This window comes from Bos javanicus, chromosome 25 (assembly GCF_032452875.1).
Source record: "Bos javanicus breed banteng chromosome 25, ARS-OSU_banteng_1.0, whole genome shotgun sequence".
In the NCBI taxonomy this organism is placed as follows: Eukaryota; Metazoa; Chordata; class Mammalia; order Artiodactyla; family Bovidae; genus Bos; species Bos javanicus.
The window spans coordinates 33940958-33956917 of NC_083892.1; the positions used below are offsets into that span (position 1 = coordinate 33940958).

The 15960-nt window shown below is 51.3% G+C and overlaps 1 protein-coding gene across 8 annotated transcripts in view; it reads right to left on the reverse strand.

Moving 5' to 3' along the window:
• Positions 1 to 15642, reverse strand: part of HIP1 (huntingtin interacting protein 1) — a 136551-nt gene extending 120909 nt beyond the window's left edge. For 3 of the 8 annotated variants that reach the window (XM_061401932.1, XM_061401933.1, XM_061401934.1), the window contains exon 1: positions 15451 to 15642. In XM_061401932.1, coding sequence (XP_061257916.1) covers positions 15451 to 15570 — 120 coding nt within the window. In that variant the 5' untranslated portion in view covers positions 15571 to 15642. The remainder of the gene's footprint in view (positions 1 to 15450) is intronic. The other 5 variants (XM_061401931.1, XM_061401930.1, XM_061401936.1 and 2 more) reach the window with 3 other exon arrangements.
• Between the last annotated feature and the right edge of the window lie 318 nt (positions 15643 to 15960).

The following is a 15960-nucleotide window of genomic DNA, read 5'->3' on the forward strand; positions in this document are numbered from 1 at the left end:
AAAGCCTAATAAAAGGGTGCTTGGTCTGAACACTCCCAGAGTCATCCCAGAGGACAGCCTGACACCAGGCAAGCATTTGGGCCAATAATCATATATAGTAAATACTGTCCTCTTTCAGAGGGGCAGTAGGGAGATGTGTTTACTCATTCACTCACTCAACTATTTACTCACTCATTCACTCACCCATTCCACTCATTCACTGGTTCACTCATTCATTTACTCACTTGTTCACCCATTCATTCACTCACTCACCCAATGATTTGTACATTTCCCTATAGGCAAATCCTATGGTTTGCACAAGCTTTAAGTCATGGGGCCAACAAGACATACGAACCATGAGACTCAGAAGGGCATCCCTAGAGAGGGTCCTTAGGGACACAAAGCAACTGGTGCGGGGGCCCTGCAGGGTGATGGGCTCTTCTGTGGGGGCCAATCGAGAAGGTTTCCCAGGAGGGGAAGCCACCACTGGCACTGGCTACTGATCTGGGCCCTCCCATTCAAATCCCTCACTGAGCCCAGATGTCAGTACATTATCCCATGCACTGGGAGCTTTCCCAAGCCTCGCCCCCTTCCCATGATAAGTAACCAAACTGGAACTGGAGCTAAGCTTGTCTGACTGCAGCAGGTGGAGGCTGGCAGCAGTGCATCTGCGAGACCACAGACAGGGTCCTCCACGGCCATTTCTCCCTCTGAGACCTGGGCCGGGGCAGGGGAGGGGGGAACTCCGAGCAGGTCTTCTTTGGAGAAGGCACCCCGCCCTGCTGCCTCCCCTGATGCAGCCCAGACTCTCCACACTTTCCCTCCTCAGACCCCACTGTCCCATCCCTCCGTCTGTGGGGTCTCCAGGGTCCCCATGATGACCCAAGGGAGCAGTGGAATGTACATTTACTCAGCCCTAACGTTTGCCAAGCAACATGCCATTCTTTTTTTTTTTTTTTTTAACATTTTAGTTTGAGATAATTTTAGACTTTCAGAAGAATTGCAAAAATAGTACAGAGTTCCCGTACATCTTTGCCTGGCTTCCCCTTATATTAACTAACATCTTATATAACCCTAGAAAAAATCATCAAAATGAAGAGATTAACTTTGCTACAATGGGCCCTGTGCTCAGTCGTGTCTGACTCTTTGCGACCCCTAGGACTAGAGCCCACCAGGCTCCTCTGTCCATGGGATTTCCCAGGCAAGAATACTAGAGTGAGTTGCCATTTCCTCCTCCAGGGGACCTTCCTGACCCAGGGATCAAAACCTGTGTCTCCTACACTGCAGGCGGATTCTTTACCTGCTGACCCATCGGGGACTAAGCCCAGAGTTTGGGGAACATTCCAAACCACCAGTGAACCTAAGTAAGTCTCAGGACAGGGCAGGCCCACCCTGAGGGAAGCCCTGCATTTATTCCCGCCTGCGCTTCCTGACTTTCAGTCAGCTCCCTCGAGTGCAGACACCATCAGGATCCTATAGTAACTCTGGGATTTCCCACCTGAGTTTTTGTTTTTGTTTTTTTAAATAGCACAGCACTTACTTGATCAAAAACAAAAAAAAATTTTAAGGTTAAGTAACTTACACCTATGATCTTCAAACTTGGAACTGCACCAGAGAACTCCATGGCCCAGCAGGAAAGAATGTTTTGAACAGGCTGCTGAATTGTTTTTCCAGGAGAAAATGTCTGTGAATAAGCGCCAAGTGTGGAAATCCAAAGTTTTCTCTATGGCCACAGAAAGCATGGATGAAATAACAAGTGTCCCTGGAGGTTTAAAGGGTGGCCTCTTTGGGTTCCACTGCTTTGGGTTCTTGCTGTAGCGCGAGTTACCTGTTATTAATACCATCTTGGATTGGCTTTTATCACTGCCGTAAAAAAATTATCACAAACTGAACAGCTAAAAACCACACCCGTTTATCATCTCACAGTTCTGTAGGTCAGAAGGCCAGTAAGATCTCACTGGGCTAAAAATCAAGGTGTCAGCAGGGCTACATTCCTTACTGGGAGCTCTGGGGAGATTTCACTTTGAAGGTTATTCCAGTAGTTGGTAGGATCCAATTCCTTGCTGTTTAAGACCTGAGGTCCCTGCGTCCTTGCTGTGTCAGCTAGGGGCCACTCTGAGCTCCGAGAGGGTCCCTTGGGCCCTTGTATGTGGGCCCCTCCCGATCAGAGCCAGCAGTGGCAAGTTGAATCCTTCTCCCATTTGGAATTCCTCTGGCTTTCCCTTCTGCCATGTCTCCCTTCCACTTGGCAGTCAGAGAAGACTCTCTGCTTTTAAGGGTATGTGATCAGACTGGCCCACTTGGACACTCCAGGCTCCTGTTTCTTTTTTTTTCTTGGCCATGCCACGCAGTATGTTGCATCTTAGCTCCCTGACTAGGGATTGAACCCACGCCCCCCGCATTAGAAGAAGGGAGTCTTGACCACTGAACAGCTAGGGAAGTCCCTTCTTTCCATATCTTGAGGTCCTTAATCACATCTACAGAGTCCCTTTTGCCATGTAACGGAAGATATGGCTATGCTGATGGTGGGGGCATTTTCTACCTGCTACATCACACTTCTGAGATGCAGAAGGAACACCAGTCAGCCCGCCAGTAGAACATAAACCAGGAATCCTGGCTCCTAGTTCCCATCCAGGTGTGTACTGTGGCTGCACAGAAAACCACCTCTGTCCCTCCCACTGAAGTCTCCACTCCCAAAACATGCTCACATTTATCTGAACAGTGTTGCCAAAACTTTCGTTTCAGGTCAACATGACACAGATCAAATGCATTCGCTTTGGTGGGGAGCACCTGCCCTGGGTGAGAATTGGGCCCCTTCCCTCTTCTGTTGCAACAACAATCAAACACAATCAGGTCCTTAAAATGCATCATTAGTTCACTCAATAAACATCTCCCAAGGTCCTTCTGGGTGCTGAATCCTGTGCATGGGGTGCAGAGCTAAGCTATAGGGGAGCTCATGGTCCAGTGTGGGACAGACACCCAGATAAACATGCTAACACAGAACAGACACAAGTGTATGCGTGCTAAGTCGCTTCAGTTGTGTCTGACTCTTGGTGACCCTATGGATTGTAGCCCACCAGGCTCCTCTGTCCGAGGGATTCTCCAGGCAACAATACTAGAGTGGGTTGCCACTCCCTCCTCCAAGGGATCTTCCCAACCCAGGGATTGAACTCATGTCTCTTATATCGCCTGCATTGGCAGGTGGGTATTTACCTCTAGTGCCACCTGGGAAGACTGACGAAGAGAAATACCATTCACTAAATCTGCTTGGAGAAGGGAGGGGGACTTTCCACAGGAGTGGCCACGAAGGTGGGACTTACCAGATGGAAAGAGTTTGGCAGGTGGATAAAATGGGAGAGGCGTTCTGGGCAGATGAGAAGGCTGCCACCTGGAAAAACCCAGGAGTGGAGAAGCCTGGGTCGTGCTGGGAGCACTCTAAGGTGCTTGGCGGCGGTGGCTGGACATTAAGGCTGGCAAAGCCTGGCTCTGTGTCATGCCAACAAGCTTGGGTTTCAGCTTAGAGTTACACATAACAGAGGTTTTTAAAATCTGGAGTGATATAAATACTTGGACCTCTTCAAACCCAACTCTGGCAGCCAAGGCAAGGGCAGAACTTCTGACAGTCAAGACTGGAGGGCAGGAGGGCCAGGTGGGCCGTGCAATAAATAGCTAAGTCTTGAGATGAAGGCCTGAACTCAGGCAGGGTGGCGGAGAAGTCGGGGTGATGTGAGACGCAGTCAAGGAGACAAGAAGAGTAGGACTCGATGACTAGCTGGAGAGGTCCATGCAGAAGAGAGGGGTCTCTTAGAATGAGTGGGACAATCCCAAGTGGAACGGCCTGGGATGGTTTGTAAACTGAGTTTCTCTGAAACTGAGAACAAAGAAGAATGAGCAGGTCTGTGGCAGGAGGTGGAGTCCAGGTTTAGATGGACAGGGTTTTCCTTCCCTTCATTCCTTCTTTCTTTTTTCATTGCTTGTGTTAGATTTTTCTTAGCAGTAACAGGACCTCGGCTGCACAGGGAGGTCCCATCCTGGAATAAGGATCTCAAGGGAAGCAGGAGATGGCAAGTCACTTCCAGGCATGAGTCAGGGAGATGGCAATCAACAGGAAGTCCCCAAGGACCACCCACAGTTACATCAAAGGGACGAGGTTTCCAGGGTCCCTCTGGGTGGCTCCAATTATGCTCATGTGATCCCAGATTCAGGGACTGTAAATCAGGGTTCACAGTTCAGAACTGGGACCAAAAATGGCTGATGCTCACTCAGTCCTTCACCAAAAAGATTTTATCCTTCATTCCACAAACCTGTATCGAGAGTTGCTCAGGGCCAGATGCTGTACCAGGAACTTGAGGGGACAAAGAAAAGGCACTCGACGTGTATCTTTTTGGAAACTTCCCAGGTGGCTCAAGTGGTAAAGAATCCTCCCGCCAATGCAGGAGACCCAAAAGATGTGGGTTCGATCCCTGGGTCAGGGAGATCCCCTGGAGTAGGAAACGGTAACCCACTCCAGTATTCTTGCCTGGAGAATCCCAGGGACAGAGGAGCCTAGTGGGCTACAGTCCACGGGGTGGCAAAGAGTTGAACATGACTGAGCAAATGAGCACACATATGCTAACCCTGGAGAGGGAGAGCCCTGGGCTCACCTGTGACTCCAAGGGAAGCTGATCTTGCTCAGAGAGGAAACCACAGCACTCACACCTGTGTATCTTTCTGATGGATTATGGGAAATGAGAGGGAAGAATATAGCATCAGTTAAGCCAGATCCAAGGAAGACCAGAGAAGGAATATGCATCCAGGCCAGTACGGGAGAGGGGCACGTGGCAGCCTAGGTAAGACGCACGAATCACAGAGCAGTCACCAGGGGCTGGCCGCGGGACCACGCAGCCAGACAGAGACCTCAAAAGAGCCACTGTTAGGTCAGCATCTCTGCCGTGTGCCCAGGTGACACTCCTCAAGCTCCCAGGTTCTCACAGTGGCTCATCACGCCTTGTTGTTCAGTCGCCCAGTGTGTCCGACTCCTTGCAACCCTATGGACCGCAGCACGCCAGGCCTTTCTGTCCCTCATCATCTCCAGAAGTTTGTCCAAGTTCATGTCCATTGCACTGGTGATGCCATCTCATCCTCTGACGCCCTCCTCTCCTCCTCTTCTCCTTCATCATGTCTGGCTTGATCTAAATCTTTGGAGCAGGAGCCAAGTCTGAGGTTCTGTGCCTACCATCTGGGTCTTTGGTTTATTCAAATGTGCTTTCTTTTGAGCTTAGAGACATACTTTCTTCTCTCATTCTCTCCTTTGAGAACTTCTAATATATTTCATATTTAACAGACATCCTGAGCTGGGGCTGGTGTAAAGCCTTCTGCAAGACACTGGGGCAACTCACCAAAAGATGAGTGAGGAACGAGCACCTGTCTGCTACTGAGGGAGGGAGACACAAGACACACGTCAACGGGAGCTGAGGGCACCATGCTAAGTGTGGCCTAATGATAGGTGTCACCCGCCCCGCTCCGTGTTACAGCAGCGCTCGGAGTGTGCAGCTTGTAGACGCATGATTCATAAATCAAACACTTCCCAGCTCTAGGGCAGCGTCAGAGGCACTTTCACGGGGGAGGCTGTGTTTGAGAGAGACCTCAAAGGGTGGGTGGATATCTAAATGGCAGGTTCTTACTTAGCCTCCACGAGACAGTCTCCTACTCCCTGGAAAGAGGCTTTTTATAATCTTTTGTATTCTGAAATATATAAATAGAGAGAACTGCATGAAGCGAAAAAGTACAGCTTAATGAATTATCATAAACCACCATCCAGGCCAGGACACAGATGCATAGCAGAACCACAGAAGTGCCCCTGCTCTGAACACCCTCCCCCTCACTCATCTCTCCTGCACTCAGAGGTGACCTTTATCTGGGCTCTTAGAATAATCAGTCCCTTTTGTCTTTACAGTTTCATCATCTATGCAAGCACCCCTAAGTTCCAGTTTTGCTTTGCCTGTTTTTTGAACTTAATATAAATGGAAATCTTCACAGTTGTCCTTTGAGTGTCCGTCTCTCCCCCCGCCCCCAACATTGTGTTTGTAAGAGTCATGTTGTGACTTAACCCTGGTGGTCCAGTGGTTAAGACTTCGTCTTCCAATGCAGGGGATGCAGGTTCGATCCCTGGTTGGGCAGCTAAGATCCCATATGTCTCATAGCCAAAAAACAAAACATAAAGCAGAAGCAATATTGTGACAAATTCAATGAAGACTTCAAAATAAATGGTCCCTATCAGAAAAAAAAAAGAGTGCCCCATGCTGTTGAGGGTAGCTATAGTTTGTTTATTTTCACTGCTGTACAGTAGTCCCATGAGAGACAAGATCACGATTTATTTATCCATCTACTGCTGATGAGCTCTTGAGTTGTTTCTAGTTTGGGGTTATTACACAACATGATTATGAATAATACTCTTCTATGAATACCTTTTGGTGCATGGGCATCCATTTCTGTTGGGTATATTGCTTGGTGTGGATTTGGTGGGTTATTGAGTGTGCTAATCTTTAATGCTGTTGTTGTTCAGTCACTAAGTGGTGTCCAACTCTTTTGCAGGCTCCCCTGTCCTTCACTATCTCCCGGAGTTTGCTCAGACTCATGTCCATGACTCAGTGATGCTGTCCAGCCATCTCATCCTCCGCCACCCTCTTTTTTCACCTTCAATCCTTCCCAGCATCAGGGTCTTTTCCAATGAGTTGGCTCTTCACATCAGGTGGACACTGGAGCTTCAGTTTCAGCATCAGTCCTTCCAATGAATATTCAGGTTAGGATGGACTGGTTGGATCTCCTTGCAGTGCAAGGGACTCTCAAGAGTCTTCTCCAACACCACAGTTCAAAAGAATCAGTACTTCGATGCTCAGCCTTCTTTATGGTGCTATGCTCACATCCATACATGACTACTGGAAAAACCATAGCTTTGACCAGAGAGACAACCAGGCTGCTTTGAAGTACAGCTGCCCCAGTGTCCGGCCCATCAGCAGTCCAGGAGCGCGTTCATTGCTTCACATGCTTGCTGACACTTGGCACTGTGAATTTTTCCCCCATTTTCATTTCTTTCATCCTGATGGGCATATAGCAATATCTCAGTGTAATTTCAATTTTTACCTCCCTGCTTACTAACAAAGTTGTCCACCTTTTTATATGTTTATTGGCCATTTGCTTATCCTCTTTTGTGAAGTTCCTCCTGCTTGTTTCTCTATTGGGTTGTCCTTTCTGGTTTTCCTTTTTTTTAAACATATTCTGGATACAGGCTTTTCTGACAGTGCTGTGCTGTGCTGTGCTCAGTCCTATCCGACCCTCTGTGACTCTATGGACTGTAGCCCGCCAGGCTCCTTTATCTGTGGAATCCTCCAGGCAAGAACACTGGAGTGTGTTGCCATTTCCTACTCTATCTGACAGTTATGTTGTGCTATGCTTAGTCACTCAATCATGTCCAACTCTTTGCGACCCTATGGACTGTAGCCCACCAGGCTCCTCTGTCTTTGGGATGTGATGTATTGCAAAATATCTTCTGGGAGGAATTTCAAATGTCCAAATAAATCAATTGAAACAAAATCTAGGGAGTTAAAAAAAAAAAAAAACACCTCTGTACTTTTTTGAAGTTACCAGCCCTGGCCAGGCTTCAGCTTTAGGAGTTTGGAAAAGAAAGTGTACAATCTGAGATCAGACCCACCCGGTTCCAGCCTCAGCTCCTCAGCCACTTCCTGGGTGCTCCTGGGCAAGCCACAGACGCTCTTTGGGCTTCAGTGTCCATGCCTGAGAACTGACCAAAATTATCTACTGCCTGGTTGCTCCGTGGCTGAAAAGAGGTTACTTGTAAACGTACTTTGAAAACTTCACACAGTGGTAGTTAAAAGAAGTGACTGGCCACACTGGCTTCCTGAATAGCCCAACTTCCTGGGCTCTCTGAGCACTAATAGCAGAGGTGGCAGTAAAGCGCGGCCTTTCAGATCCAAGAAGATGCGTGCTCTCTCCCCCGCAGGCTGTGCCAGACGACACCTTGGGTCCCCAGCCCTCTCCCCCCAGCGTCAAACTTCACTGCCCACAGCTGGGAACAGGGCTCCTCCCTGCCTGCCCAGACAGGAAAACAGGAAGCAGTCACCATCCTGCCAAGAGGTGGGGCTGACAAGTTCCCTTTCCCAGGTGGGCACCTCTCCAGGCCGCCAACCCTTCTGGATGCGGGAGAAGCCCTGGCCGCTGGCCCGTGGTGCTGCCGCGGCAGGCTACGCCCTGCACCCCACCCAGGCCCCCTGCACACTTGGTCCTGAGGTAGTGGAATTAGTGGGCCCGCAGATGGGGAGCATAAAACGAGCCTCATCAGTGCCTTGCGAGCGAGCAACTCTTTCAGAGCCCAAGTGGGGCTGGGAATCTTCTCTCCTGGACCACACGGACACACCCCATCCCTTCCTAAGGAGCAGCACCATCCTTTCGTGAGCCCCACATCACTGGTACCCGAGCCCCATCCCACAAACAGGGGGCATTTGGGAACCCCTTTCAAGGCAGCAGTTGACAGCTCAGAAGAAACAAGTGTCCTGATCTTAATGTGAAAGGTTGTTTACAGGAGTTCTAAAAGCTGAAATATATATTTTTTTAAAGCTGAAATATTTGAGACCTGGAAGGACCCTCAGAAATCTTTTCCAGCCTCCTCATTTTGCAATGAGATGCAGGGGCAGAGCCAGACTTCCTGTTCCTGTACTCATCCTAACATCCCCAGACTTCCTATTCTTATACTCATCCTAACATCCCCAGACTTCCTGTTCCCACAATCATCCTAAATTCTTTTATGCTCTGCCCCAAACTCCAGCGCCTGCACAGAGGCCACTGCCCTTGGCCACGTCCAGGGGCCCAGGACACCAGGCCAGATTCTCTCCCTTCCTGGTAACCTCTTCTAGCTCAGAAAGATCTGACCTGAAGCAGAATGAAGTCCCGGGAAGTCCAAGACCACGGTTTGGGAATGTTTATCAAGTGTCTGAACTTGATGGAAATTCAAATCATTACCCGTGAGCCTTAATTCTGTTTCCAGCCCCATCAGGCTCTTTCCTGAGTGAACTCTCCAACCAAGCTCTCAGGAGCTGAGTGATGTACTTCCACGGTACTCTGGGTGCCCAGGCCTGGCACACAGGGCAGGCATCTAGTGAGATACAATTATCAGGGAAACTGAAGGAGACAGAGAGGGAACCTCCGAAATGTGCAAAGAAAAGCGTTCTGCAAGCAGAGGCCTGCCTACGGCCCCAGGCTGCTGTAGATCCTCTGACTGCTGTACATTCACATGTTTGGCAAACAGGCCCCAGAGCCTGCCTCATGCAAGGGCCCGCTAAGACTCAGACCCTGCCCTCAAGAGCTTCCAGTCTTAGGACTTCCCTGCTGGTCCAGTAGCTAAAATTCCACACTCCCAATGCAGGGGGCCCGGGTTCGATCTCTGGTCGGGGAACTAAGATCCCCTATGTCAAAACTAAGACTCGGTGCAGCCAAATAAATAAATACTGGGGAAAAAAAAAAGAACTTCCAGTGTGGAAGGGAAGCCAAGATGTGAGCATAGATGAACAGGAGAGACACACAGTAGGGAATGGCCCCTGCACACCTGAACCAGATGACAGGAGCTGCCTGGTGGAGGATGCTCTGTAAATTAAGGCCTGCAGAGGACAGGGGTTAGGGATCCCGAAGGCACCACACCCTGCAGGGTCTCTGGGCAGCCAGCACAGGTTTTTGGAAAGAGCGAGTTATACGGGCAGTGCTGGGCATTAGGGACAATCCACCAGTCATCAGGCTCTTTGAGGGGGCAGGAAGGATGGGATTACAAAGATGCAGGCAAGAGGAAATAGGGTAGGGACAGCGATAAGCCAAGGAGAGAAGGATAGGAGCAACATCATAGAATACAGTGTGGCAGAGTGGGCAAGAGGCAGGGAGGGCTCCGGGCAAGAGCGGGCAAGAGGCAGGGAGGGCTCCCGGCGGATCCTGGGAGATGATGGGAGTCATGGCAGCAGGGCTCAGGTGTTCACAGGCTGGGGAGGCCCAAGTGGAGTTTGGGGCATGAGTGGTTTATCAGGGAGCAGATGTCCAATGGGAAGTGGTCACGGAAGCCAGGAAGTCGGTGTCATGGGGGTGAGAACAGAAACCATCAGATGGAAATAAGGGCAGAGGAAGTGGACAGGAGGTAAAAGAGAAGTGGGGTGAGGACAGAGACTTGGGGATCCCAAGTTTCCCCAAGGGGAGGAAGACGGACGAGAGCCAGAGGGGCCCAGGCAGTGCCACAGGGCTGGCAGTCGGAAAAACCAGGCTCGCGGGCCGATCTTCCTGGCTTTGAGTCCCAGCTCTGTGATTTACTCACTTCAGAGCCTTGAGCTGGTTATTAAGCCTCTCAACCTCAACTGCCTCATCTATAAAACAGGGTGGGGTCCTGGTGGCTCAGACAGTAAAGAATCTGGCTGCAATGCAGGAGACCCGGTTCGACCCCCCAGGTTGGGAAGATTCCCCAGGAGAAAGGAATGGCAACCACTCCAGTATTCTTACCTGGAGAATTTCATGGACAGAGGAGCCTGGCAGGCTATAGTCCATGGGGCCGCAAAAGAGTCGGATGTGACTGAGTGACTAACACTTCATAATCTGTAAGTTTTTTGTAACGATTAAAAGGGGAGGTCTGTGCAAGGCCTCTATATTTGCACAGAGTAAGTGTGATCGATGCTGGCTTTTCTCATTAGTATCATTGGGAGGAAACCAGAAGAGAACAAAACCACAGAGCCAAAGAAAGCTCTCAGCATCCTTTCTAGTTTTCAGTACTGACTAAGGGAGCAAGCAGGGGACAGTATACAGAATCTTTTATGTTAGAAGCGATTTCGGTGTAGCCAGGTCTAAGAACCACTGATCCCTCCAGCCCAACCCCAAAATTTTTCAGCTGGTGAACTGAAGGCTGAGCGTCTGCTGAAGATCATGTTCATGATGGCAGATGATGGAGAAGAGGCCTTGCCATCTGCTTCTGAAGCCCTGGCTGGTCTATTTGCTTGCTGTGTGACCTTGGAAAAGTCATTTGGCCTCTCTGAGCCTGAGCTATCAAATAAGATAATGGCTATAAATCACCTAGCAAGTCCCTAGGACCCAGCAAGCCCTTTACAAATATTTGTTTCTGTCTCCTGGCTCTTCTCATTATATGATTGGTTAGCATCTTTTACTCTGTCGTGGGCTCCATCCAAGAGAGTGTGACTAAGGGTTTGTCCCTTCCTCTGTGTTTCCAGAGCCCTGTGCTCTCTTCTGATCCCAGCACTCAGCTGCCACAGAGTGCAGCAGCTCAAACTTCCGTGTCTGGTTGAAATATAGGCTCTGATGCAGCAGGTCCTGCCCTGCTACTGGCTCCAGTGCTGCCGGCGCCGTGGGTCCTCTGTCCCCCTTGGAGGAGGCCCGCTGTGGCCGGTCCACCTCCCCGCTGACTCATGAGCTCCTCTGGGGCCAGTCTCTTTATCTTACTCATCTCTGCGTCCCCTTCACAGTATGTACTCACTAAGAGGATGTTGAAAAAACAAGCAAACCATGGAGAAAACCATTTGCCAGCTAAGTAAATACAGACAGGACATTTTGTCTGTGAGTGGCAACCCTCCTGATTCATTCCAGAATCGCCCTCTTGGCTGATATAAGGACAGTGTGGTGGACAGGGCCTGAGACCTAGAACCAGGGCCTAGAACCCCGAGTCTCGGGTTTGAATTCTGACCCTTTCATTCACCAACTGGCAGTCCTGGGCAAGTTACCAAGCTCTCATCCATACAATGAGGGTGATAACACCCAACCACAGTGCAGTCCCAACAGTGCTAAAGCTTTATACACTGTAAAGTGCTCCAGGCTACGTATCATTATTACTGTAGCTTTTTTGAGGGCAAGAACTGCTTTTTATGTCCCCAGAGCCTGAAGGGTGCTGGTGATGGGCTGAGTGGGGGGTACACCGGGGGTCTAGCTGGAGCCGGGGGCTGGCACGGACAGTGATCACATGAAATAGAAGGATGATCCCAGGAGAGTTGAGGAGGGAAGGCTTCCTGGAAGAGGCTGACAACCGGTGGGAAAACAAGTCTGGTCTGAGGGCACAGACAGCTGGAGCACAAACCCAACCAGAAAGAAAGCAGGGAACTCAGAGTCCTTGGAGGGGCCTGGGGCAGGGCCACCGGCTGACAGTGCAGAGACAAAGCAGGACCAGGAGGGAACTGGGGGCCATTAAGAAAGAACATCAAGTAATTACAGATGTGCCCTGTGGCCCAGAGCTTAGTTCCCCATCCAGGCCAGGCATACCAGCCGGGGCCAACCCGTCACTTTGGACCCAAGACTACCGTCACTTCACCACTAACACCAGCCCCGGGCACATGAGGACAGAAGTTAGAGCGAGACACCATCCCGCCCTCAGGAAGCTCACGGGGTGCTGGGGTCACAGGGAAACGGGGACAGGACAGGGAGCAGGTGCAAGGCGCAAGGCGTTTGGAGGTGGGAGGAGCCGATTCTGCTCTGTCCACCTTAACTGATGAATCTCATTCACACCCGCCTCCAGACCATACCTTCTCTCCTGGAATGCCCCATCCCTCCTCCCTACCCAGCAAGTGCCGGCTCAGGCTGAAGGATGGGGTTCAGACCTCGGAGGGCTCCCACCCGCTTCGCACCCTGGCAGCCTGGACTTGAAGCAATCACTCCTGGTAATCACTGCATTAACCAGGAACACTTGTGTCCCTCTACTGACCAGTTCATCACAGCCTGCCCCAGTACTTGGCCTTTTTTCTGGCCCCCTCCCCCCTCAGATTATAGCAATCATCACCACCACAGTGCTCCCCAGTTTACAAAATGCCTCCATGTATATCATTTAATCGAGTCTCCCACAATCAACCTGTGAGGTAAGTAGTATCCCAATTTTGCAATAAGGAACCCAAGGCTAAGAAAAGTTGGAAAACTTGCCTGGGGCCACACAGCCCCTCCATGTGCCCGGCTATCAGACTTCAGCCTCTTCCAGCTCCCATTCCAGTGCTCTGCCCAGTACTCAGAGGCCACACAGAGATGCGGTTAAAGGTTGGGATCACGACATGCTGTGTGACCTTGGGCAAGTTACTTAACTTCTCTGTGCCTCAATTTTCTCCAGGTAAAATGTGGTTGATACTCACCTCATAGGTCCTTGTCAATATCACCACACAGCACTTTACTGAGATTAAAGAAGGTGATATAATAAAGTACTCAGAACAGTGCCAAACACATAATCAGTTACAATCATCAGTCTGCCTTCACTGATTCTCATGCTCTCTTAACTCATTAAGTTTTTTTTCTAACTCATGTTTATACGGCTCAGACAGTAAAGAATCTGCCTGCAATGAGGGAGACCCGGGTTCAATCCCTGGGTTGGGAAGATCTCCTGGAGAAGGGAATGGCTACCCATTCCAGTATTCTTGCCTGGAGAATTCTGTGGACAGAGGAGCCTGGCAGGCTGCAGTCCATGGGGTCGCAAAGATTCAGACACAGCTGAGTGACTAACACACCCATACATTGGATAAGTAGCCATTAAACAATACACATTTTTACAGATTGACTAAGGTGAGGTTTTAGGATTATTCTCTTTCCTTTTCTTCACTCTCTTATTCCCCTAATAGTTTCAACAACAGAGAAACTCTTTTCTTGATTCATTCTACCTCCCTTACAGACACACACACACACATACACACACACAAGCCACTAGCTCAAATCTGGCCAATTATCAGTGTCCCACAGAATGTAAGATACCGCCTAACACTGACCTAGACTCTCCTTGTTGGGACGTCCCTGGACAGCTAGAGAAACTTTCACAAACCTAATTTCCATCACTATAATGGGTCAAACTCTTATGTGTATTTCTCTATTGCTCCAGTTTTTACTGGAGACTCTAGAAGGAATGAATTACCATTTATTTTCCTTGTCCATTACAAGAAAGATTTACACTGTTTCCTGGAGCAAGAAGCCTTATGTGCCCAGACAGCTAGACGAGGGCATAATGCCCATAGCAGACAAGTATCTTCCTTCCTTTCTGGGGTCCAATCCACAGAGTCAGAAAATAAAGCTTAAACCCAGCCAGACCCTGGGAGAGAGAAGTAAAGAGCCTTCTCTCCCATCACATGTGGGGTAGGATGATGACCTAGGGAGGGGACGCTGCCTACTTTACACCACCCAGACAAACCTGCAAAGGGCCAGAGGTGCCTGGAAAAAGAAGAGAAGGAAGTCCCCTGGGTTTTCATGAAAACCTTCCTTCTTTGCAAGATTCCCTACATAGAACACTCAATCAGGACCTCACAATCTTTATCTAAAACCCCACTGCCCTTCCCTCACATGGTACTAAGTTTGGGGAGGGGGAGATGGGGAGCAGAATAGAACAGCAGAACCAGCTTCTGGCAGCGGAAGCCCCCTGGATCTTCAAAGGTTCCACTCCAAGAGCAAGAGTGAGCACGAGTCAGGAACAAACCTGCCCATACAACTTTGGCAGTAGGATTAAAAGAAGTGCTATGCCCTGTGAAATGGATTTTGCATACAAACGAGCCGATGAACACCATAAACATGTCAGCTTTATTCAGTCCAATCAATACACCAGGCATTAAAACTCGGAGGTAAAAATGGATTGTGGCTTTTTGTTGATGACAGTGAGGAATTTTGGCCCCTAGCCCTGCTCAGGCTGGACAAATAGGGCAGGCTGCCTATTAGCTGTCAGGCACATTTGGGGGGATGAAATCAAAACCTCGATTCAGGGTTCTGGGCACCCCGGGACAACTCAACTTGACCAGAATCGGGGCCACTGGTCCAAGAGCCTCAATTTCTGTCCTTGGGCCGGCCCCCTCCTCCAGCCCCCGGTCATCTTCCAAACTCGGCCACACACCGCATTTCCTAAATTCCTTCCTCCCGGCTCAGACCCCTTCAGTCCGGTCCTCCGAGGCCGACAGCTGGGGGGTGGTGTGAGCCAAGCTAGAGGCACAAGGAAGGGGATGCTAGGGATGGGGGGAATGTCAACGTAGTCCTGAAGTGATCGAGCGGAGAGGACAGGGCGCCCCAGCCTTCACATTCCCGACTCAGCGCCCCACTCTCCGCTGCCACAAATGCGACCCCCCTGTGGCCCCCACCCCAGGGACCTTCCCCAGCCTAGGGGCACCCCTTCCATTCGGCCCCCTTTTCCCGTTCCTTCCCCTCTCACCGCCCCCGTGACCCCTGCCATGCCCTGCTGGGACCGGCTCCAGTCGGTCGCGCCGCGCGGATCGTGCCAGCTGCTCAGAGCCGCCCTGCCCTCTCCCCCAGGCCAGTCGGGATGCCCCCGGGGTCCCCGACCTTCCCGGATCGCCCTGACCACCACACAGATGCCCCCGTGCTCCGTCCTTCCCTGGGCCTGCAAGATCCCTACTCCCTTCGAGTCCCCTCCAAGACACTGCGGGATGCCCCAGCCGTGCACGACCCGGGGTGTCCCCCCCACCCCGCCCCGGTCCTCACCTGAGTCCGCTCAAAGCTCTCCCGCTCCGCCGCCTCCATCCCCGCGCCTACCCCACGCCGGCTCAGCACCTTCGGCAGGGGGTTGGGGACCTGCTTCATGGAGCTGGCCATCCGGTCCATGTCGCCGCGCGGAGCCGAGTCAGGGGCCCTGGGCCGCCCCGGGATCCCCACGGCGCCGCCCGCCCCTCCCTATCCACCGGGATCCGGCGCTAACGGGAAGGCGCCCGCCTCCCATTGGCTGAGAGCGCTGCTACTCTGCCGAGGCCCCGCCCCCGCCCAGAGGCTTCCCCGTCCGCCCCCGCCCTCTCCAGAGCCCCCGCCCCGGCCCTGCCCTGCCGGGCGCTCCGGACCGTCAGGCGCGCCGGGACGGGCCTGGAGGCCTGTCGGTCACCGGCCTCCACCGCCCCTGGCGGGGGCGGGCCTGACCTGCCCTAGCCCGCCCCTTCCCCGACGCCCAGAGCGCCCTGGCTGCACCCGCGCGTTCCCCGCGAGCCGCACTCTCCCAGTTTC